Below are 24,461 nucleotides of genomic sequence, written 5' to 3' on the forward strand. Positions count from 1 at the left end.
AATCGGATTAGTGGTTTGGACGCAAAAGCTTAACCTGCACATACAGAACAAAGAGTCATTTTGAAAAATACATTAAAAGTGTCATTGTTTGTATATATATTATGTTGCTATTTTGTCTATTGTATTGTCATATGTATTTCATTTTATAGAATGATATAGATAGATTCATATTATTATGAATATTCCGATTCCTCAAAGCTAAATCTAAATTATATTGCTTTCGTAAATTTTTCAAAGCTACAATTCAAAGTGGAAAATCTAATTTTATATATATTTTCGCTTAATCTGCAAAATTTAGAAAGCTCCAAAATTCTGAAGCACGACCACATTAATAAGCGCATTTCATTTAACTTGTTCGTCCATTTCATATTTAGTTGCAAGCTAATTGCTATGAAACGGTCGTCAGAATATTTTGCATATTTAAACCGAAAATAATTTACACTGGATAGTGATTATATTACTTTGAAATAATGAACAAAAATATATGGAGGAACTTACCTATAGATAATTTTTTATAACAATATGTATTCAAGAAATGGAATCGTTTATAGTATATTAATTCTTTTCAAACTTTAATCATAAAGTATGTATTCTAACCCAAAATATAGTTCTATGGTAAGCAAGATTCGACATATTGCCATAACCAGTAGGACATCAATCAAAAGCAGCAAGTGAAATCACTTGAAAACTGTGAATTTCAGTAAATCTAGTCCACGGGTCACGAGCACTCGATCCAAATCGCTGTGAAAACATAACGGTTCATTAGACCCGAGTCGAAGGCAAGAACAAACATTGTATATTTTATCTTACACCGTATTCACACATCAGCGCGCCTACCGTACGTTACGTTGCCAATCAGAAGCCTGCGACATGCTCAAAACGTTACTTTTAATCAATTTTCTGGGCGCGCTCTGTGACGAGGGCCGCCAGCGCCGCTATCTGATATACCCCGACGGAGGACCCTCCAGAGCACAGGTATCGTCTCGAATTTTGCCAAACGTCCGTGTAAATTTACATTCCGATTTAAACTTAAGTAAATGATGTTTTCTTTTACCGGATCCGGCTTAACGAAGCAGTGTTTTTTATTCGTGAATTCAAATGCAATTAACTCGAGCGCTCCCGGCCCGCTTTGCTTAAGTTAATTTTTTATTTAGCTCCAATATTTTTTTTTCTTGAATCCCATTAGATCTTTAAGCGCTTTTAGTGCTTTGAATCGCGCTGTTTGATTATTTTGTTTAAATGAAATAACGCTATCTGATTTTGATTCCCGAATTGAACTTCGCAGCATCTACCTTTTTAATCTCAATTAATTTACATGCAAGAAATTAGGCGAGTAATTTATTTTTGTTGAGATAGTAAAACATTTGTAGCTCGAGTATTCCGAGGCGTTAGAATGAATCATTTCCCCGGAATTTGGAATTGAATGTCTGTTTACGTTAAAAACATCATTAATTTTGTACGTCTAGATAAAGTTATCTTATTCCAAGTGGAGTTTAAAATATTGTTAGGGCCGCGTTTGAAACAATAGAGCTATAATTTAAATGAAAATAAATTCTTCAAACGCCTCGCTACGGCCGATATTATTTTCCTCCGTCATTGTTTGAGGTTATTTTCTTAATTTTTAATTAAATTGATGTTTACAATTTTTTGTTTACCGTTCGAGTCGAAAGTCGAAAGTCAGTTTGTTTTGGAAATAAAAGATGTTTACTTTGTACACAAAATTGAATTACTTGATGAGAATTGTATTTCGCTGTATTAACTGCTACTACATTTAATTTATTTATCTGTCTGACATTGAATTGATACGATAAAATTAGGGAGACTATTATAATATTTATGAGATATGTGTTTTTCGATCTTTTTTAACATTCATTTTTTTATCAAAGGCTAATTAATAAAGTTAACATACATAGTTTTATTTAGAATTTATAAATTCACATAGAACGACTATATTTATGAGTCCTGTGTTTTTCGATCTTATAAATTTTCATTTTTTATCGAAGGCTAATTAATAAAGTTAACATCATAGTTTTATTTAGAAATTTACATACCTAGCAATGAAAATACAAAACGCATAAATTATTTCTATACACCATAAAATATAAACATGTTACTGTGGCTTTATAACCGAAATAAACTAATAACATATTAACGTATACACACAATAATAGGAAAAGCCGAGAAACCTCGCGATTCTGTTTGATCAGTCCACGAAAGCTGAATTTAGTGGGACGGAATGATTTAGGTATTCAGTGTAATCATGTAAGCGTGATTAAGCACGACTATGGCTTAGGAATTAATACTATTAATTCTGTATTGATATAAATTGAGTTATGCTTTGTTCTTGCGGAATTGCTTGTTTTCGTTTCCATTGCTCTCTTAACAATGTTTCATTGGCGTTTGAGGTTATTTATACAAGAAATTTATTTGTTCCTTTTTATTTTTTTAGTCTAGTGCAAATATGGCAACATGTTACGTCATGGTAAGTGGCTCACGACGCCGATAAACATCTTTGATAGTAATCGGTTAAGGTCCATTGCATGAAGAGAAAAATAGGAGAAAAATGGTAGAAAAATGCGTACTAAATAATAATAATAAATACCTATGCGTATTTGGGAATAAATGTCTTTCTAACCTATTCTATTCTATAATATTTCAGAGCTAGGAGATTGCAGACAGTCAAGAACAAATATATTAATTAATAATGTTTCAGTTTATTATAGGTCTCGGTGTGCCGGTCGACCTGAAAGAAGCCTCAGTGACAGTGGGTGCAGTAATCAAGTTCCAATATTATTTACCAATAAACAGTTCAGAATATACAACCCGTATCTTTGGATTTGCCGACACAGTATCAAGAGATATGGACGGAGAAGAAAATGATGCTTTAAACGAAGCTAACAATGAATCCAGTGACGCCAGAGTAATCGATGAAGTTGACAATGATTTGGAAGATAACAATGAAAATGACACCCTCGTTGATATTACCTTTAATGATAGAAGAAGACGTGCACTATTGTACAGTGAAGGAAATGTTATTAATGATAATGAAATTAATACTGAATTACCATTAGAAGAAGCTATTAGACGACAAGAGCTTATTGATGAGAAGAATTTGGAAGAACAAGAACCACCGAGAATGAACAGATGGGATTTCTATAAAATCTTTGAACATATGATTGAACGGTACGTTGTTATTTATAAACTTCATTGTAGATTAGTTCATTAAATAGCAGATACTCTTTTTTGGTTCCTACCAAACTATCCAATTATTGATTATGTTAATAAGATAAGAAAGTAGAACTTATTTGAAGTAAACAGATAGAATTATTATTCGAAGATAAGATTAGAAGTTTTCAAAAGTACTTAATTCTATATCTTGATTAAGAAACTTGTTTGAACACAATTTTCCTATACAATTGAAATCTTAAAAATACTTGTAGGTTGTCTACATATTGGACATAAGTTCATGTAGATGCTTATGAGAACATGACTTTAACTGAAAGCTAAATTTAATAAATATATCTACGGATGCTAAATGCACAAAATTGCATCGAAATATTTATACCATACAAATATCATGAAAAAATCAAAATAATTAATTTTATTGTTCCTTAAATTTATTATCATAGTAACCTACAAAGCCAAAAACTCGGCCACTATCCAATATTATCAATGAAATTTTCATCTTGCTCAAAAATAAGCATATTTAAAATATTTTATGTCCATGTATTTTTATATAATACGTGGGCTGTCGCTTGTAATTTAGTACCCCGCATAGTTGTATCAAGTTTGGGTTTCCGAACTTGGCTTCGAGTACTGTTTAATATTTTGTGTACATTGTTGGCGGCGCTGAGTTTTGAAGCGGTTGACAAACAATTTTAACTCACTCGAACTTGAAAGTGTAAAGATTGAGAACAAAGAGGTTCTTATTTAGATGTTTGTAAAGCACTGTGTGCTTTAATGGTCTTTTAATGTTATATGGAGTGTACAAAATCATATTTTGTCTTTGACGTGTTAAATGTTTTTCGCGTTTCAGTTTACAATAGGTTTAGGTGTTGTTTTTAGATATTTACGAATAAAGTCACGTGCACTTAAATTGAAATTATAATCTCAATTGTTATAGTTCTCAATTAAAACGAAGAAAAACTTTACCTATTATAATTAATTATTTAATAAAGTAATGTGTTCTTCAATATCATAGCAGAGGATATTCCTGATAAGTACTAACGTTTCAAAATTCAAACAAAAGCATTGGCAATTTCCAGGTACGGCTTTTCAGGTAGGCCATGCTTGCTCCGGACCATATGTGAGGCGGCTGAAGTTCCCTTTACCTATGAAAACGGTTTGCTTGGCGAAATTGGTCATATTTTATTCACGTAAGTACCTAACTCGACTCGGTATAACGAATTTCTTAAGCGTTTTGAAGATACGATGTTGAATTTTGGAGGCCGGATAATGAATTAATGTTGTACTAGAATTTTTAGCGATTTATAACCGCTCACAATGAGTTCACAAAGCAATTAGCGGGAGTTTTTAAGAGCTCAATTTTTAGCGGGGGTGAATTTTAATTATTTAATAACCTAAACCTGGTTAATAAGAATGACTTGGAATATTGTAACTAAAAATATACATATTCTCACAAGTATAATAATTTGAGTATGATTAAAAAAAAAACATTTTTTAGTATATTTTTTTGTATTGCTCGTTTTACAATTTTCTACAACCTACGATGATATGATCTATGCAATATCCAAGCCCTTTACAGAACAAGTTCACATACACCTTTAAAGCAATACTTCCTGTACAATCGAGGTAATTTTCCGCTTTACCCGGTTACGTAATGAGATTTTTCCAGATCATTCTATCTTTATGGTAATCTAGATTGAATACGAACCTAGATCTTTGCCTAGGATTTATAAAGTTAATCTTGTAAATAGCTCGTTTCCTTTCCCTTACTTTTCCTAGTCCATTCATTAATTCCATTTGTCAATCCTTTTCTTATCCTTTATCCCTTCAAAGTGGGCAACGCATTTACAGAGGTCCTACTTCTCACAAAAGAAACCGCCTCCTTGGTAGTGGTTGACGCGTGAGCGTAGAACCGAGTGGTCCAGGGTTCTATTCCCGGAGACGAGGAAAAAAAAATGTCGCGGTGTTTAAGGATACAGAAGGCTGATCACCTACTTGTCCTTAAAGAAAATCGCTCAGTGAAACAGATGTGCTGTGATGATAATGCATCTGCCCCTTACCCCACTTGGGGACACGGAACTTCACTTTTACTTCCCACAAATGATGGTGATCGTAAACCGTACGTTTGCGTATGGTAAAGCTTTGGAGCGATTTACCACCTGTTCCCGAATAATTAAAACGTTAGGGCCTTCAAGAAAAGAGCTTATTTGTCCTTAAAAGGCCGGCAAAGCACCTGTACCAGTTATACTAGTGTTTATGGGCGTTGACCACTTAACATCAGGTGGCCCAGCCCCTTTGCTTGCCCTGACATAAAAAAAAAAAACATCTTCCAAACTTCCAGCTTATCCGCTCTTACTTTGATATTTTCAGGCCATCCACAACCAAAGATGTGCTGTCTCACCATACAGATAACGAATACCATGCAGCTGAACGACTGGGACGGTCAGCCAACGGAGGCTGTGAGGTTCTGTTCCCGGAGTGCGAATCCTCCGTTCTGGAGACATTTACAGAAATCGGGATGGACACGTTGCATAAATTTGGACTGCTTTAATGAATAAATGTTTTTTAAATGTGGTGGTTGTTTCATTTTGTTTTAATTTTTAAGTTATAATATCAAGGGATGTAGGTATTTGTACAATTGTGTTAAGAGTACCTAGTAGGTATGTGTAGTAGTATAAATAAATAAAGAAATTGTAATTCAATATTAAAAGGCATGAATATTCAGTAAATATAAAATTGGGGCAATTACTTTTTTTAAGATACCTACGGTATCTTTAAACTATGTACCTAACAAACTAAACGAAAGTTACAAAAAAAGGGCGATAAGGTAGAGTCTTACATGAGGAATGCACTTTATAATTTATATCTAAACTTTGATTCATAATGTCCTCTCGAGTAATATAAATATCTTTATAATATCTATTCTTATTGATCGGTATTTCTAATATCATATTGGTGATCAGCTTTTTAATACATGTACACTTTTTATATTACGATAATATATAGTTATATGATAATATAATATATACTGGCATATTATGGTAATATACACTATACAGTTACATATTTTGTAAAATTAAATTGTAATACTGATATAATTTAAAAGAGCAACTATCGTGTTTCTTGCCGGTTCTTCTCCATAGATACTGCTTTCCGAATCGGTGGTAAAATATGTATTGACGTTTCAAAAGTGCTTCCCGAAGAAGTCTAATTGAATAATAGACTAGAGTAGATAATTTTTGAAACAAAAAAAAATCGCAGTCGGATGAAACCCATTAGAAAAGGAGGGGAATATGATAAAAATGAAAGGAAAAATAAATTACGGTCAATCCGAGTTCGGGAAGCGGGAGGGGGGAGCTTTTAAGAGAAAAAAATGGTTTCTCTCGATTTCCGACAAAACTACAAGTCCTATAGAAAAAAGTTCAATGGCAAAGTTGTAGGTAATTAAAAGTTCTACAACTTTTGTATTCACAATTTTTTCACATAACCTAAAAATTTAGGTGAAAAATTCAAAATCCAAGTTTTTGGTCTTTTATTTCTATCTACTTCAAAATTTAATTTTTTTCTACGAAATTTGGTGGAAACTTACTTTATTATGTCCCAAATACACTGTAATTTATCTGATTCAAAATATTTATTTTTTCGCCTTATTTTGAATTAATACCAAAAAAACAACCTAATTTTCAATCGAAAAGTCACCCGTCAAAATATCAGCTTTTTTCAAAAACTTGGGGTGCCTTTTATTCATTGAAATCTCTACTTTCATATGACGTAAAAAAAATAAACACCACCATAGTAAATGTTCTCAGGAAATGCATACAAACAGTCTGAAAATTAGCTTTTACGCACACTTCTCGAACTACCTGAAATGTTTTTATCGACATCATTTTGCTTTTGAATATGCTGTAAAATATTAAACTTAGAACAGATAATTATTTTTCTTTTGAAATATTACCGAAAAGCCGATACAAGAGAAGATATAGAGTTCAAGAAGTGTGCCTGATTTAGTAAAAGCTCATTATCACACTGTTTGTATGCATTTCCTGAGAACATTTACTTTAGTGGTGTTTATTTCTTTTTACACCATATGAAAGAAGAGATTTCAATGAATAAAAGGCACCCCAAGTTTTTGAAAAAAGCTGATATTTTGACGGGTGACTTTTCGATTGAAAATTAGGTTGTTTTTTTGGTATTAATTCAAAATAAGGCGAAAAAATAAATATTTTCAATCAAATAAATTACAGTGTATTTGGGACATAATAAAGTAAGTTTCCACCAAATTTCGTAGAAAAAAAATAAATTTTGAAGTAGATAGAAATAAAAGACCAAAAACTTGGTTTTTTGAATTTTTCACCTAAATTTTTAGGTTATGTGAAAAAATTGTGAATACAAAAGTTGTAGAACTTTTAATTACCTACAACTTTGCCATTGAACTTTTTTCTATAGGACTTGTAGTTTTGTCGGAAATCGAGAGAAACCATTTTTTTCTCTTAAAAGCTCCCCCCTCCCGCTTCCCGAACTCGGATTGACCGTAATTTATTTTTCCTTACATTTTTATCATATTCACCTCCTTTTCTAATGGGTTTCATCCGACTGCGATTTTTTTTATCTTTTCATTATTTTCAAAGGCTATAAATAAATGTTTCAGTTTGATTTTGAGTTTATAAATTATTCGAAAATGTCAAAATTTTCAACATGCAAATAGAAATTTCCCAATAAATTTATTTATTCAAAGAATGGGACAAATAGGCTGGATTTGATTTTTTTTTATTAAAATACTATCAAATGAATATATAGTTAGGAAATTTATGTAGATTATTATTAATTTGACGACGCGGTTGGCGCAGTGGTAAAGTAACTACCTACTGAGCCGACGGTCCCGGGTTCGATCCCCGGTCAGGGCAAATATTTGTGTGATGAACTCAATTATTTGTTCTTGGGTCTGGGTGTTACTATCTATATATGTATTTATTAAATATTATATTTATCGTCGCCTAGTACCCACAACACAAGCCTTAATTGAGCTTACTGTGGGACTAGGTCGATTTGTGTAGTAATGTCCTATAATATTTATTTATTTATTATTTATTTATTTATTTATTATAAAAATTTATAAGAAGCTAAGTAAATTACATTATCGTAATTTATTTGTAGACAACTATTTATACTCTACAATCTTATTTTAAATAAAATATGTTATCTATATAATATGACGATTTATTTATTAATTTTTTTACAAATAATTACATCGAGTATAATTTTCAGTCTTCAGTTTGTTCATCACTGTCATGCACTTTACTAAACATATCGATTAATGAAATACCACAAGAATAGAGGCTGTGACAATCTTGATGCAGTTTTCCTTCGTTGTAAGCAAGTATGTATGGTTCACTATCCTTAAATTCATGGTTTTCTTTGTCATTTTCAGGACTGAAATAATAAAATAGAAGATATTATACAAAATAATACTAAGTTAGAAACAGAAATGTTAACTGATTGCATTTATAAATAGTGAGAATCAATTTATTGTCTTTACAAACAAATTTTCATTTAAATACTAATTAAAACGGTCATAAGCCCGTAAAAAAATAAAATTCTAATATATCTAAATCTGTTTGACTGTATGAAGCATAAATTAAAGAATATCCTTGCGACTTCATTCGCGTTTAGTCTCAATACTGACCGATTTTCATACAAACAAAGTACCCCCCCGTGAGTGTTAAATTTCTATTGTCCATTTTTTTCTGAGTGCTCATTTGCAAAAGGAACTATGGCGCCAAATAGTAGTTTATATATCAGTCAGTCAGTAATAAAATCAGTTTCACCCGCATTGCTCCGCTCTTGTTGGTCTTAGCGTGATGGTATATAGCCTATATCCTTCCTTCATAAATGCGCTATCTAACACCAAAAAAATTTTTCAAATCGGATCAGTAGTTCCTGAGATTAGCGCGTTCAAACAAACAAACTCTTCAGCTTTAAAATATTATATAGATATGTATATTTAGAAAAAGATAATACTTTAGTACAAACGTAGCGAGTTCATGCAGAAGGTCATCTTCATGATCTGTGTGTATGGGTTCTGCTCCCAGCTCACATAAGGTCTTTAACACACATGCCGTGCCATTGTAACTGAAACTGTTAGTAAAAAAATTTATTAAAAATCGTTAAAAATATTTCCTGAAGGAAAGGGTGATGATTTTTATGTAGAGTTTAATTTTGGTGATGTTTTTGTATGCCTTACGCTAAGGTACATTACTTATGAATAATGGATGTAAAAAACACAACTTAAAAATAACTTACACACAATAGATGTATTTAAACTTAACAATGGCTTGTATTTATAACGATTCATAAGAAATTCAGTAGAAAAAAATCTTTAGTTCATAAAATTATAAGAAAGATGTTTTCTGTACCAAGTCATCACTTTTTTCTACCTTTTTAATATATTCAATTCTCTTCACAACAATATTGAAGTGAAACTTCTTTATCGGGGTTAGAAAAAAATTTTGTGTAAAATTTTTTCGTTATGCGTGACATTTTTCCGTTACGCGCCATCTTTTTCTTATCCCTACCACGCGTGATTCGACGTATTTCTGTAAAGTTGCATATAGTAAATTATTTTTTGATAAATAAGGTCGTAAAGAAGTTTCACTTCTTACGTGTGTACACTTAACTAGTACACGCACACATTTTTTATCTGATAATGAATTATTAATTTCAATTACAATACAAGTATAATGTTAAGGGAAGGCAATATTGGATATTAATTGATTCATTAAATAAAGATCAGAGAGAGATTACCGTAACCCGATAATCAATTTTAGGATGAGTTCGCGATGTGAAATAATCAATACTTTTTAATTAATTAATCTTTTCGTGCTCTTGGTTCAATTAGAATACAAAATTGCTGAATTTTTTATTACTTTGAGTTTTAAATATTACCTACTTGATATCGAAGCAATTCAACTTTAAGGTTGTAGGAAGATTTGTGGCAAAGTGGGAGCATAAATCTTTTAAGGATTTGCAGATGTTTGTTATTTTATTTTTTATTTTATACATTAGAATTACTAAAACATTGAGGCTTTCAACGTAGGCTATATTAATAAAAAAGATGTCAAGATGTTTAGTTTCAACTTTCAATCAAATTAGTCTTATACCTTCATTTTATATCCACCTTTTTGTGGTCTTACTTATCTATACTAATATAATAAAGCTGAAGTGTTTGTTTGTTTGTTTGTTTGAACGCGCTAATCTCGGGAACTACTGGTCCGATTTGAAAAATTCTTTCGGTGTTAGATAGCCCATTTATCGAGGAAGGCTATAGGCTATATATCATCACGCTACGACCAACAGGAGTGGAGCCACGGGGGTGAAACCGCGGGGAGCAGCTAGCATTTATATAAACGACATTGTATTGACATTATATTAAGTAGATGGATAAATACTGTATTAGCTTGCTAAAATGATTATAATATCCTTATTATATTGAAGTTCGGACAAAGCAGAGCCCAACGTCGTATGAAAGGTATACCATATTGTGTGGCGATTTCCATCTCGATATAGTTCTGTGATTTCCATCAATAATTTCACTAAAACATTATGACATTTGCAATTGATCGGCCAATCAGAAGCTGGCGATATTCGCGTTGCGTAAACGCGTTTCCGATCGAGCAAACAATAATAAATTATAATAAATGACATTGCCAAAATGGAAATTGACGAAACCAATTTATCTGAAAATTGCTTCCTGCAGGACCTATCCGTTTGTCAGAATGTAATAAATCAATGTTGATAAGTTTGCACGTTTTTGATGGTTGCTAAAAATATTGTTCGCGGAACATATTTCATCTGACTCAGCGTTGTTTTAGCGGTATCAATTCTTTTGTTGATTGATTTAAGTCGTTAAGTGCTTGTGATACGAATTTTTATCGAAAGTGAGTAATGACAGAGCTTGCCATTGAAACACGGTGTTCAATTTATCGACAATGCCTTAGAATAAAGTACTATGAAAATTAGACTTGCTTATTCATTTGGGTGACTATACAAATTAAGATCAAGTTATAAATAACACAGTTTAGTAAATTTCATACGATTAGAATAAAGTAGGGAGGACTGTTTTAATATGAAATATTGCATAATGCGCACTGCGGGAACCTTAATAGCTTCATTTTTCACATAGTTTAAAGTGAGAATTAACATTATTTCCTGATGCAGATGGTGGGGCTTTATAAGTTGCAATAAAATTTCTTGTGCAATATTTCTCAGAATACCTACTATTTCTTTCTTATTTAAGATGTAATTTTTGTACTAAATATATTGAAACACACAGTTCCTTGTCTTTATTTACATAAGCAAACTTACCCATTTAAAACATCCTCCACGTACTTATAAAAGTGGTAAAGTCTAGCGTCATTGTTATAGCCCTCCCTTTCAGTGTCACGCTTCTTCCTGGACTCGCCGCCGTACCCCCCATTCGCCTCCAATATGTCGAAGGGTATCTGACTCCTATTCCACGGCAACTGAAAGTTCGCTTGAAACGCCCAATTTACGTTGACGGTCTTTATCGGCGTCGGTGTACCGATCCCGGCGTTGAACTGAAAATTGTAACACACTATTATAGTCTTTAAAGCTGTTTCTGTAAGACACAAATTGTTATGAACACAAACGTGTGTCGTGTTGCCGCATATGCTCTCGTCTCGACTGCAGTTTGTTTTGAGGTAGGTACAAAATGTTCCACTTTGAAGGTAAATTCGATCAAGCCGACGAAATACGTCCTTTGAGGAGGTAAAGAGTTTATAAAATAGAGCGCGGGAACATTCTCGAAGAGAACTGGATGGGGTCATCAAGAGATAACTGATAGCTTGTGCAACGTTTATTATATTTGCTGCATTCGGAAATGGAAGCGAATATTTGGAAATAAAGTAATTGGTCCGCCATCTTGTCGTATGTCGTTTTCTCGTATATTTGCGCGGGAATGTAGATTGCATTCCGAATTATCGGCTATCTCAGCGAAAGCATATAATAAAATGCTTACATTTTTTAAAATTTAATTTGATCTCTAATTTATTAACATGAGTAATTATAGTAATAATTTTGTAGGAAATAAACAAATGAAGAAGCTAAATTAAAAAAAAATTTGGATAGAATCAGTTAATATTGTTTTGCAATAGGTAAATTATTTCTTGTCAGTTTAATATTCTATACCGTGAACACTCAATTTATCTCACTCAAAGTAAGCCTTAAGAAATACTAGTGCTTCCAAAAATATGGATGTAGGTAGGTAATTATAATTTTACTTACCTGTAAAACTGTACTATTAGGAAATAGTAATTGTCTTCGGCTTCTGCTCAACACTTCATCTTGAAACTCATTTTCACTACATTTTACCAAACATAATATTATGCTTAGAGCAACCAAAACTCTTCCAATATACATCATTTTTGAATGGTTCATAGACACGAAAGGCTATGTGTTAATTACGTTTGTAATCTGAAATAAGTATTATATGTTTAACATCAATATAACTAACACCAAAGATACACTAAGTCAGACTAATTCATGAGTTGCTAATTTCGTAAGTGGATAAGCAACTACAATTTACGAATAACGGCATACACTCACAGTTTTTTCTTTATCATGTAAAATTTTACATTCTTCATGATAAATTTTCAATTATAATAGTTTAACTGTTGGAACACAACGTTTTTAAGAATTGAAATTATGGTTTTTTAAGAAGTTTTTTTGTCTACGCTACAAAACGAACAACTCAAGTGAAGCGGTCCCAATGGTAGCTTTTCAAAGCTTTTTGTATGGACACACGTTAAACATCACTTTAACCGGATGTAAATCCTTTTAACAAGGTGCTGTGAACTGATTGAACTATTTCTATGGTCATGTAATGGCTATGTCGACATGTAGTCGGAGCCTTTTGAATTTCTCGTGACGAAATGTTGAGTAAATAAATTAGTGCACTCAAATCATGTGACTGAAGATTTAAAGTAAGGCTGAGATCACAGTGAGTTGGCGAGATTAAATGGAGTTCATTCACCTTGTATTCTAGATAATTCTACGGTGTTTTCGGCAGAAGTTGTAGTATAAATTTGTTGTGTTAGGTACCTACACAAATTGATGACACGGATGGTGCAATGGACCAGTTAAATGCGTTCAAGAGTGAGATGTATAGTGATCGACTTTTATTTCTTTTTATATGGAAGAAGAATGTAATTTTCACTCTTTATTAAAATTAACTACTTGTAGTCTAAAAGTAAAGCTTACCTGTGTTATTTTGTAAAAATGATTGACCAAACTGAAAATGATTCTTGCTCAATCTGTTACTTTACTACGATGTCAACATTATGATTACTCAATTTATATGAATTTAAAATATTTAAATTAAATGAAGCGCAGAGAAAGACTTTGATTATTTATTTTGCCGACCCCATCGTGAACAAAACAATGTTTGTTTTAATCAAGCCAAACTAATTAATTAACTACATTATTTCACTCTTTTATTTATTCTGAAATGAATTAAAAGTTGTTTTTAATAATTTCGTCCATTGAATGCTTTCATTAAAATATCAGTTGTATTCAATTGAGGATGGGCGAGCTTCAAAATCTTTATATTTTAGGTAATAGTAGTCCAGTCATTACAATTATCAAATATATTTTAAAATGTTGAGTATAGTTTGTTACATAAATTATACGCTATTCCTTAATTTAAACTTAAAAGTCATAGATTTATGGTATTGAGAATTTATCTAGAGAGTTTTGATAAACATTTGTTTGATGATATGAATTACGTTATTTTTATAACAATTACAAATATGCGTACACAAACATACGAACAGTGATACACAATTTCACGAAAAAACGAACACTGAATAAGTTTGTGACTAAATTGAAGTTCCCTTAATTATAAAGTTGTAAAAGCGATGTAATGAGGTAAGGTTTGAAAAGAAACTCGCGGGAAATTTGAAGAGAAACCGCCCTAGGCTGTAAATCAAGAAATCTATTTAAAACCTCGAAGATCCGTTTTTATGGGATATATTTTATAGAGATGGGTATGAAAAGTCGCTTCGTTTGAAGTCAATGCAGAGGAAATTCTAAGTGGTAAACTTATATTTTCATGCCCTTTTTATGGAAAAGATTAAATAAAATATCTAGTGTCTATCACTGATTACAATTTCTATCACCATCCAAGGTATTTTATTATATCTGTTGCAAGTATTTTTTTGTATTAAAAAACATGATAACTATTTAACTAATAACGTTGAATTAGGTACTACATTTTGTAATTCAACAAGCGTTTGTCATATTGGCAAATAATTATTTTAATGTATTACAGTCCTTATTATTTTAATTCCATATATACAAATAAAGTCAAAATGTAGGTATAGTGCCATTGTTAATATTAAATTAATTTTATCAGTAGAAAAAAAAATGTTTTTATTTATTAATAAATGAGCAAATGAATTAGCATTTAATTAAACTAGTTATACACGAGCGTGATTTAATTTTTAACATCATTTCACAATAGATACTGATTGATATCTATTGTGAAACCCTTAGTAAACCCTTTATTTAATCAAAAACCTTCATATTACGTTTCATACGCTTCTATTTGTAACAAGAAGGCCTACCATGTAAAGTTTAAAAGCATTTAAACGCGTGTGTTTGTAGTGTGAACATGTCTTTACAATGGTCGGAATATAGTGTTTGAGATCAATAATGTAGTAAGGATTTGGACTAAGTGCCGCTTATTGCGCCGTTATATATTCCACTTTTATTAAAGACGACATGTCAAGGTATGTTTTTTTTCATAAATTAAATTATTAAATTAATTTAATTACAATTTAAGATATCAATTAAGTGGTGCTCGTTTAATAAAAATGAACAATTTTTAATGTTATTCTTTTTTAAAACGTTCTGTCTGTTTTTATTTTTTTACTCCATAATATTATGAGTATCTACGTTATGTTATAATTAAATTTAAATTCCTTGGATGGTTTGTAAATAATATAATAATATAGCGGGAACAGTTGTAAATAACCTGTTAAAAATTTGAACGTTAACGAAACTGCTGTTAATTTAGAAACATGATTTCCATTTTAATATAATTACAAAACTTAATTAAATTTATAACAACACATGAAATGCTCAAGCAAATTCTTGATATCTTGAATATTATTTCTGTATCAGATAATAATATATCGTCTATCTAATATTCTAAGAAAATAATAAACAATTTGTGTTTCTTCTTTTTTCCTTCTTCTATGTTTCATAAAAGTGTTAAATAAATAAAATTCTTTGCAGATGTTTGTGGCTCATTATTTTTCTACTAAACACTATAACAGCAGAATTATCCGATGAAGAAGATGACTACAGGATGAAAAGGCAAATTAATTCTATACCTCTCGTTTATCCTTATGGAGCGACTTATAAGGTATTTCATTTTTTCCCGCCTTTAATTTGCTTCGACCTAGATACAGAATTATTGCTTACAGTTTTTTTATATTACAGACTCTGTTTTACAAGAAAAACTTATCACGGGCTTAATAAAGATAAATTCAGAGTAAAACTTATAAAATTATAAATAATATTTTAAATGCAAAGTTTTGTTGATACTAGTTTTTTTTTAAACATTTTATTGTGTTGTCAATATATTATGAAACAATGGGTACAATTGTTATGAAATATTAAAATACAATATGTTTATAGCAACGGTTTCTAGTTTGTTCCAATAGAACGTATGTAGATATTTTTGCATGTTTTTACACTTTTAGTATGAAAACAACCTACATTCGTCAATATCGATCATGTATAAAATATTTTCTATCAATTACCAGCCCGTATTTATTCTTTTAGGGTGCATTTCCACCATGCGCGAGAATATGTAGCGAGGAATGTGTTTGTAAATAACCAATCATATCGCTTCATTTAATTTGAAGTTTGAAGCGTTTAGCGTTTGAAGCGATACTATTGGCAATACTATTTACAAACGAATTCCTCGATACATTCCTCGCACATTATTGGTGGCAACGCACCGTTAGACTCCTCTAGGAATCGAACGCACCTCTTGATTTAACTCTTAACCACTGTATTATTAACTAGATTTCCGCCCGCGGCTTCGCCCGCGTTTGCAAAGGAAAACCCGCCTAGTTCCCGTTCCCGTGGGATTTCCTGGTTAAAAACTATCCTATGTGTTAATCAGAGTTACCCTCTATATGTGTGCTAAATTTCATTGTAATCGGTTCAGTAGTTTTTACGTGAAAGAGTAACAAACATCCATACATCCATACATCCATACATCCTTACAAACTTTCGCCTGTATAATATATATTAGAATATTAGATTAGAATATTAGATATTAGATATTAGAAATATTAGATATTAGATATACATCATCCTTACTCATTATGCCTTATATTTCAGTTCATCATAGGATTCTCATATCCAGTGCCTAACAAAGACAAAATAAGCTTAGCGTTTGCTGTCAACTTCCAGTACCAATACTTACAGTTCCAGAATATATCTGAGGTATCTCGATATTACTTTATCAAAGAAGTCTCTAGAGAGGAAAGGGAAGCTGACTTGGAAGCGAGGAAAGATGAAAGATTGGTTTTTTATCGAGCTGTAGCTGATATGTTGGAATCGTGGGTATAATATTTACTATTAATAATATCTTATATATAAAATTCTCGTGTCACAATGTTAGTCTGCATACTCCTCCGAAACGGGTGGACCGATTCTCATGAAATTTTCTGTGCATATAGGTTAAGTCTGAGAATCGGCCAACATCTATTTTTCATATGTACCACGGGCGAAGCCGGGGCGGACCGCTAGTAATATAGAAAAATTACTACTTATAATATACTTATAAAATAATACTGTTAATACTAATATTGTGGTTCAAATATATTCAGTAAGTATGTCAAATAATTTGCTCTCCGTACGCAGCGAATAAATTATAATTAAAATTTAATTCAATTTGCTATTTGGTTTATTATGCTTGCAATATAATGCATACAATTTGTAGCAATTTGATTAGCTAATATTATTTGTTTAGGATTTACATTAGGTAGGTAACTGTCTATTTTATTCTTACATTTTAAAGTAATTAATACAAGATCTCATTGCATTGAATTTAATCTAATAGATAACAATAATATAATGATATTTCTAATCCATTACAACAGGTTCAAGGAAAATCAAACTGCTTGAATGACGAAAGAAAGTATATTTGTTTCAAAAGTTTAGACGAACATTGAGCGTAAACATCAGCATTTGTTAAAAGCACGATATATTCACAAAGAGGGATATTTTGATAAATTCGTGAAAACCGGAGTTAAATGTAGAAATGAATATAAATTATCCTATTCATTGCACGAGCCAGCGGGTTACCATACGATCTCTTGAGATTTCCTAAATTTGGCGGTAAATCGAAAATCAAAAAGCGATTGCAGTTGAGGTAATTTATAGTGGCGTGGTTAAATTAATCGCTTACTCGTAGTATAATAACTTTTATAAAGCCGGGACTGATTTTAGTGAAACTGACCTAGTTGATAGCTCTTACCTTAAGTTAAGGATTCTGACTTCAATTGAACGTTGAAGTTTCGAACTTCGAGAGTCGCACGTCGAAATGTGTAAAGAATTTGAATTGAAAATTTCAATTATCTGCACATAAACGGAAATGTATAAAAACGTTACATTTTTTTATTCGCAGTCTAGTAGATGTTTTACCCCGCTCAAGTTTAAAAAAAAATGTTGTGTGGTTTTATGAAACCACGGTAAAAGTGAAACTGTTCGAACGGTTCCGAACACTGCTTTGTGTAGCGCATGTCGCGTGACGGTCGGCTGCCGAGTAGGTATACCTACTCGGCAGCCGCGATACACGCGACATGCGCTACACAGACCAAAAAGTTTGAGACGATGTAATAAAAGTTTGGCCAAACGTTTACGCTTTCATTAAAAAGCAGCATTGCATATTATTGACAATTTCCTTATCGTCTAGACTAGGATATATTTTATACCTACGTTAATTAAGTTCTACCTGCAATCAGGTTGTTTAAAGTATGTAGACAAGCATGTGCTATGTTAGCTGCCAGTGATTTATCTAGAACTTTTTTTTTATTTAAAATGTATTTTGGTAAATATGTTAAAATCTACCTAATCCTACTTATATCGATAACTTAATAATGTTTGATACACTATTATTCCATAAATATGAAAGCTACAACATTGATTCTTAATACTTGTTTCACAATAATGATGAGTTACTTCATAAACTAAGGTTTCAATAAAAACATGATTATTTTTTTATTAAAATATTGATTTACTACAATAACACTTACAGATAAAACATATAATTTCAGCAAAGGAATGAACGGCCCGGATTGTGTATTGCGAGCGATCTGTGAAGCCGCGCAGTACCCGGTGGATGAAGACGGGCTGGTGGGGGAACTGCTGCATATTATGTTAACGTATGATGTTAAATACTATTAATACACACATCAAAAAAGTTAGACATTTTGTAGAAAAAATATTTTATTTTATAAAATATAAATTGACGAGCACTTTGCAATCATTTTCACTAAATGAACATGTCTAGGTTTTCATCAACCTTTAGGTATGTAATATGTATATGTATTTATAATATGTTGCAATATTTTTCTTACAGTTTACCATTAAAAACATAACATTTTTGATAATGCCGTAGATACTTACATATTATAATGCAATTCTACTCGACGTATTGTTCTATTGAAAATTTTATTTATTAAAATATTGTCAAAAGTATCTTCCTCACCTTTTCCTCCCTTGCATAAAACAATGACAATGTACCTTCTTACATCCTGTATCTTCATATATTCCAGGCCAGACTACGGTAAAACCGCGTTCGACGAAGAGGACCCAGACTACATAGAGGCAATGTCACCTTATATAGACGCAGCGGTTGCTGGCAGACAAATGTTCGACTGTGCGTTTATTTATCACAAGTGCCCTCAAGGACAGGGGGTTTTGGAACTTATATCAGCGCTACATGATGATTGATTATTTGATATGGATTGAATTTATAAATAAAGAAACACCATTTTATGAGTTTTTTGGTTAAGGATTCAATGGAATGTAAAGTTACATAATGAAGTTTCAATAAACGATATTTTTGCACTGATATCATTTTGATTAAATTGTCTGTGTATTATTTGGTAATAAAAATATATTGTGAATACAACGTTTGTAAGAAATTTATTTACCTGTTAATACAGTTTTATAAAACACAAGAAAGGAATGCTTGATTTAAGAATGATTAGCTAACAGCTTGAACCCTATATTTAATTTAACACACAACAAAATAAAAAATAGTATTGGCATTCATCATATTTTAATAGCAAATTCCATCCCTTTTTTGCTTCCATCTAAATAATAAGTGAGCCATAACGTATAAATACCAATATGTTTCGAACTGTAAAACCACGAAAAACGTACTCTATGAAATATAAATTATCAAATATTAAAATATACCAAAACATCATTATTTATTTACCATAAAAATCGTTCAAACTCACGACTAATTCGCACATAGTTACCGCAGCTCCAATTAAGCGCAGTGATATTTGAAAATTAGATTAAAAATGTTTTCGCAGCTTGTTAGCGTTATTGTAATGAGTTCATTAGTTAGTTAAAGCATTTTCGTGTACTGCACTCAGTCACATAACTATTATAAATTGTGTGAAAGTTTGTGCGTCGCTTACTTTATTGTAGGGGGCGAACGACTTAGAATCTGCCCCTTTTAGTACAAAGAAACAGGTCTTCAAGTTTGTTTTGTTTTCTTCATCACTACAGAACTTAAAAATTACCTCATAAAGGTAATTTATAAAGAAACATAATTCTATTTAGAATTAATTTAATTCAGTACTTTCAACAAATAACAATGGGTTTTTATTATAATGTTAACTAACATTTTGAGACATCTTAAATATCTATCGACGGACTAGAAAAATTTAAGAAGGTAGATAAATGGAATTTAATCTAAGTGGGCTTCTAAAGATACACAAAGAGGATATGTATAAATGCAGACTTGTAATCGAACTTTTTAAAAATTTCGTTTACGTACTTACTTATGGTTAGGGAGCCAGGTGCAAATTTGGTTAACTATTTCCTCTCAAGAGATAATTCGTCAGACGCATGAGAGTATAGTATTATAAAGCTTCGTGAACGTCAGCTGGCGCTCGGTTGGGGGGGTGAGCGGTTGTAGCCTCCCACGCACATAGGAAAAAAAATACATTCATTCATTCATTTCCTCTCAGCTAAAAATTTGTCAAATTGTAGCTAACCCAATATCTCAACGAAAAAAAATAGTCAGCTGGTTACAACATGGTGTATTATACGTCAGCTGGTGTCTCGAACATGAAAGTTAAATTTAAAGAAAAATTTATTTTCCGTTATTTCCTCTCAAACAAAAATTTACCTGATGATAGCTTATATGTAACTGTGGATAAATATATAATTATGTCAGCTGGCTGTATCTTGGTGGAAAAACCGTCAGCTGATACGGGAGGCTACAACCGCTCTTCCCCCCAACCGAGCTCCAGCTGACGTTCACGAGGCTTCATAATACTATACTTTGATGCATTTTACTAATTACCGCTTGAGAGGAACTTGGTCATAAAATCTGCTGCTGGCTCCCGGACCATTACTTTTCTTCAAGAACATTTTAGGACCTAATAAATTTTTCATATGGATTTCATTAAAAGACAGATAAAAGTAAAACATTTCTTAAATTTAATGGCAGTCCTATAACATATAAATTACAAAATAAACTTATAACTAGATTATTTAGTTTTAGAGATCTGTATATGGAGACACTTCTAGCATTGAGAATGGACAGGAATATATGGATGCTGTACAATCTTCTGCTGAATGGTTATGCCATTTGTCCGTCGCTGAAGACTGCTGTCTGAAATAAAGAGAATTTCCTTTATATGAGAATAGAAATATACCTACAAATTGTTTATCAAGTAAATACATGAGATGTGTATTGTTTTATTTGGTTTTTTGGTGGTAAGTGTTGTAGGTGTTAAGTTTGAACCAACCTGATTTAACTTGGATGTAGGTTTATTTTCTGCAGTTTAAATAGGAGGTTAAGGCACTTGGTCGTCGCCCAGGCGACTCGGCGACTCGCTTAGAAGTAAATGTTTCAGTCCTTATATTAAAAACGTGAAAAAAATTGTGGAGATGTATGTATGTTCGTTCCTACTTCACGTGTACCTACACAACTGAACGGATTTTGATGATTATGCAACACAATAACACATATTATTTAGGTAAGCTATTGAAATACTTGGTTATTTCCGCGGGTGAATCTGCGTGGCACAGCTAAGGATATAATAGACTTTAAATTTATTAATCTAAAGACTATTATATCCTTATTAGAAGATACATACCTAAAGGCCATCTTCAATATTTTGAAATAAATCCCTCTGGGCTCTGAGATCATATTGGTTTCACAGATGGCGCGGCGGACGCAGTGGAAACCGTTTAAACCATTACTGGAAAATACAATAGTTAAGAATTAATTCTGGTAGCTATACTTATGAAAGAATCCTACTAATATTATAAATGCGAAAGTTTTTTAGGATGGATGTATGTGTATGTGAATGTTTGTTACTCTTTTACGCGAATACTACTGAACCGATTACAATGAAATTTAGCACACATGTAGAGGGTAACTTGGATTAACATATAGGATTGATAACACGGGAACGGGAACTATGCGGGTTTTTCTTTGACAATGCGGGCGAAGTCGCGGGCGGAAAGCTAGTATTATAATATAGCGAAAATATTTGGGTCAAATAGTAAATTTTAAAAGTAAAACAGGAAAAACTGAAAGAAAACTGAAGTTATCTTTTGAAATGTAAAACATCTTCAGATTATCTAATTTCCTTAGTTTCATAAATATAATAACGTATAAGTATAATCACACGTGTAATAAAACTTTTCTACACCCCGAAGTCTCATGGGGGAGAAATCCGATAGCTTCAGAAAGATTAGGTGGAAGTTGGAACCAACCGATTTTTATGCCAAAGATTTTTTCACAGATATAAATCAGGCTTGTGAGTAATAACACAAATATGTAACATACTTTAAGATGTTTGTCCTTTAGGACAGACTTTTTTTTAATTTGTAATCTTGATGTTGCCTAAAAATTATTATTTATTTTATTTTATTATTATTTTATTGGATTATTATCGACAACTAACCATCATGCCTATTTCTATACTAATATTATAAAGCTGAAGAGTTTGTTTGGTCAGATTTGAAAAATTCTTTCGGTAGATAGCCCATTTATCGAGGAAGGTTATAGGCTATATATCATCACCCTAAGACCAACAGGAGCGGAGCAATGCGGGTAAAACCGCGGGGCACAGCTAGGTTTAACATAAATTAATACAAAAACATACCTATCTAAAAGTACTTCTAGTTTATTATAAATGCTTCGTCTACTAAAGTGGTGGTAGGGATGGAAGGAGTCTGGTGGATCATCCCAGTTCAAACGGTACCCTATTGCTTGAGCGAAGATTTGGGTCCAGGGTACCATATTTGCTTTGAAGTTTAGACGCAGCTGTAAATAATGGTTTAAATTTTAATAATAGTTTAATAATAACAGGTCATTATTGTAGTGTATCTACATATATACGTACTGTAAGTACAGTATAATTATAATGTGTTTTTAGACTTTGTTGCGATGTCGAAAGACAAATAAAATCACAGACTTCTAGATCGAGTACTAATTCTACTTGTTTGGAACTAGTCATTGTTCGAAGTGACTGATATCTTCAATTCATATATAAATTACCTATTTAATTTCTCAAAATAATAATTCACTCATTTAAATAAACTCATTGAAAAATATTACGCAACAATTATTGAAACCAATTGATACCAAAAAAAAAAAGACTAAACACATGATACCACGTTTTCGTACTGCACTTTTTTTAATAATTGTGGGAACGTGGATATCTATAAGAAATTTTTAAGTTGGCACTGCAACGCATAATTCATTTGCATATAATTAAATACTGATTTCAACCAGTTACAACTATTGCATAATATTTTATAACAATAACACACAACATACAAAATGCCATAAAGCAGGTCGAATTCTTTCCCTAGTCAGTGACGAGAATAGCACGACTCAAGATTGATGTAAAGATAGTAAAAAGGTAATAAAAAACCATTGATATAAACATATGGAGACGAAACCGCCTACATCACTTATGTACTGCTCAACATAAGCCATATATGGCTTAACTGCACGCTCATTTTTTATTTGTTTTAAAGTGAAACGCATCAAATATGCCTTCGTGTGTGTTACGATATTGCACAAATAATACGGAAAAGTGACTAACATAACTTTTCATCGGTAAGTACCTAACTAGATAATAATTTTTAAAACTTAGAGCAAAAAAATGGCGCACAGATTTTGTTCGTGGTGTCTCCTCCATACGTAGTAATATTATCTCAATGTAAAAACCAATTAATTTATGTACTTACGAAAAACTTTGACACATTTCGGAAGCCAAGATATCTTTTCGTTCTAACTTGGGTATCGCTTTCTCCTCGATCGATTAGAAGAAACGAAACAATACAAATATAACAAATAAATATCACTTCGTAGGTCCTGTACATAATTACAATGTAAATTATGCATTACACAGTCTTGAGTTGCTTTCCATTTTGAAGAGCGTAACTGAAAGAAAAGGTATGTTTAAACAATGGTTTAGAATTTGGATGAATAGATAATAAGAATAAATTAAAGAAATCAAACGTCATTAAAATATTGATTTAAGATTCATACATATTAACTTCATTGATATTAAACACAAAAACAATTTTTATTCAGTGAAAATTAAATGAAAACCTACCAGCTTCGTATTATTTTGTTAGCATTGCGAGAATACAGAAATAAAATCACTTTGAAAGCGACATAGGAAATGTCTGAATAATAAAGCGGAAAACATAACGGTTTTGGTGAAAGTAGGTGTTATTTTATTTAAAAATTATCAATGCTCGTACACGTGGAGCTATTTAAAAGTATATCAGGTCAAATACTGTATAGAGTGCTGAAAATTAGCATAAACATTTCTCCGTTTTTATTAAAAGTGTACATTTCTTTGAATTCAAAAGTATTTTAAATTGAGTAAGACGTGAAAGACCTTAATCTTAAATTGAGGTAGATTTAATGATAGATTTATAAACATGTTTTTATTCGTAGA

The 24,461-nt window shown here is 31.6% G+C and overlaps 4 protein-coding genes across 4 annotated transcripts; 2 read left to right on the top strand and 2 right to left on the bottom strand.

Annotated features, from left to right (window-relative positions):
- Nucleotides 1-837: 837 nt before the first annotated feature.
- Nucleotides 838-5,749, top strand: LOC149900301 (uncharacterized). The gene is made up of 4 exons (XM_090113302.1): nt 838-975; nt 2,714-3,183; nt 4,266-4,376; nt 5,557-5,749. The coding sequence occupies exons 1-4, from the start codon at nt 871-873 to the stop codon at nt 5,735-5,737; spliced, it is 867 nt and encodes a 288-aa protein (XP_089969428.1). The 5' UTR covers nt 838-870; the 3' UTR covers nt 5,738-5,749.
- Nucleotides 5,750-8,403: 2,654 nt separating this feature from the next.
- On the bottom strand, nt 8,404-12,981 carry LOC149900302 (uncharacterized). Its single transcript, XM_090113317.1, has 5 exons — nt 12,808-12,981; nt 12,487-12,675; nt 11,548-11,780; nt 9,205-9,321; nt 8,404-8,616 (listed from the first exon to the last, which is right to left on the bottom strand). Exons 2-5 carry the CDS (start codon nt 12,637-12,639, stop codon nt 8,448-8,450), a joined length of 672 nt encoding a protein of 223 aa, XP_089969443.1. The 5' UTR covers nt 12,640-12,675; nt 12,808-12,981; the 3' UTR covers nt 8,404-8,447.
- Nucleotides 12,982-14,822: 1,841 nt separating this feature from the next.
- Nucleotides 14,823-19,373, top strand: LOC149900303 (uncharacterized). Its single transcript, XM_090113344.1, has 5 exons — nt 14,823-14,990; nt 15,499-15,628; nt 16,618-16,838; nt 18,558-18,665; nt 19,059-19,373. Exons 1-5 carry the CDS (start codon nt 14,983-14,985, stop codon nt 19,234-19,236), a joined length of 645 nt encoding a protein of 214 aa, XP_089969470.1. The 5' UTR covers nt 14,823-14,982; the 3' UTR covers nt 19,237-19,373.
- A 1,571-nt stretch (nt 19,374-20,944) lies between these two features.
- Nucleotides 20,945-24,170, bottom strand: LOC149900304 (uncharacterized). The gene is made up of 5 exons (XM_090112867.1): nt 24,111-24,170; nt 23,740-23,935; nt 22,647-22,807; nt 21,630-21,734; nt 20,945-21,142 (listed from the first exon to the last, which is right to left on the bottom strand). Exons 2-5 carry the CDS (start codon nt 23,872-23,874, stop codon nt 21,028-21,030), a joined length of 516 nt encoding a protein of 171 aa, XP_089968993.1. The 5' UTR covers nt 23,875-23,935; nt 24,111-24,170; the 3' UTR covers nt 20,945-21,027.
- Between the last annotated feature and the right edge of the window lie 291 nt (nt 24,171-24,461).

This window comes from Colias eurytheme, chromosome 19, assembly GCF_061535395.1.
Source record: "Colias eurytheme isolate Ceu_HAF_F1 chromosome 19, ilColEury1 Martin Lab GWU primary, whole genome shotgun sequence".
Classification (NCBI taxonomy): Eukaryota; Metazoa; Arthropoda; class Insecta; order Lepidoptera; family Pieridae; genus Colias; species Colias eurytheme.

Bases quoted from the DNA above. Each gene is read 5' to 3' on its own strand.
- LOC149900302 (XM_090113317.1), bottom strand. From the start codon at position 12,639: ATGAACCATTCAAAAATGATGTATATTGGAAGAGTTTTGGTTGCTCTA. The intron at 11,781-12,486 runs GTAAGTAAAATT...TACAATTTTCAG, and splicing joins CTAATAGTACAGTTTTACAG to TTCAACGCCGGGATCGGTAC. The intron at 9,322-11,547 runs GTAAGTTTGCTT...TTTTACTAACAG, and splicing joins GTGGAGGATGTTTTAAATGG to TTTCAGTTACAATGGCACGG.
- LOC149900301 (XM_090113302.1), top strand. From the start codon at position 871: ATGCTCAAAACGTTACTTTTAATCAATTTTCTGGGCGCGCTCTGTGAC. The intron at 976-2,713 runs GTATCGTCTCGA...ATAATGTTTCAG, and splicing joins GAGGACCCTCCAGAGCACAG to TTTATTATAGGTCTCGGTGT. The intron at 4,377-5,556 runs GTAAGTACCTAA...TGATATTTTCAG, and splicing joins ATTGGTCATATTTTATTCAC to GCCATCCACAACCAAAGATG.
- LOC149900303 (XM_090113344.1), top strand. The intron at 15,629-16,617 runs GTATTTCATTTT...CTTATATTTCAG, and splicing joins CTTATGGAGCGACTTATAAG to TTCATCATAGGATTCTCATA. The intron at 18,666-19,058 runs GTATGATGTTAA...CATATATTCCAG, and splicing joins CTGCTGCATATTATGTTAAC to GCCAGACTACGGTAAAACCG.
- LOC149900304 (XM_090112867.1), bottom strand. From the start codon at position 23,874: ATGTACAGGACCTACGAAGTGATATTTATTTGTTATATTTGTATTGTT. The intron at 22,808-23,739 runs GTAAGTACATAA...CATTATTTACAG, and splicing joins GAAATGTGTCAAAGTTTTTC to CTGCGTCTAAACTTCAAAGC. The intron at 21,143-21,629 runs GTATGTATCTTC...TCTTTATTTCAG, and splicing joins ATATTGAAGATGGCCTTTAG to ACAGCAGTCTTCAGCGACGG.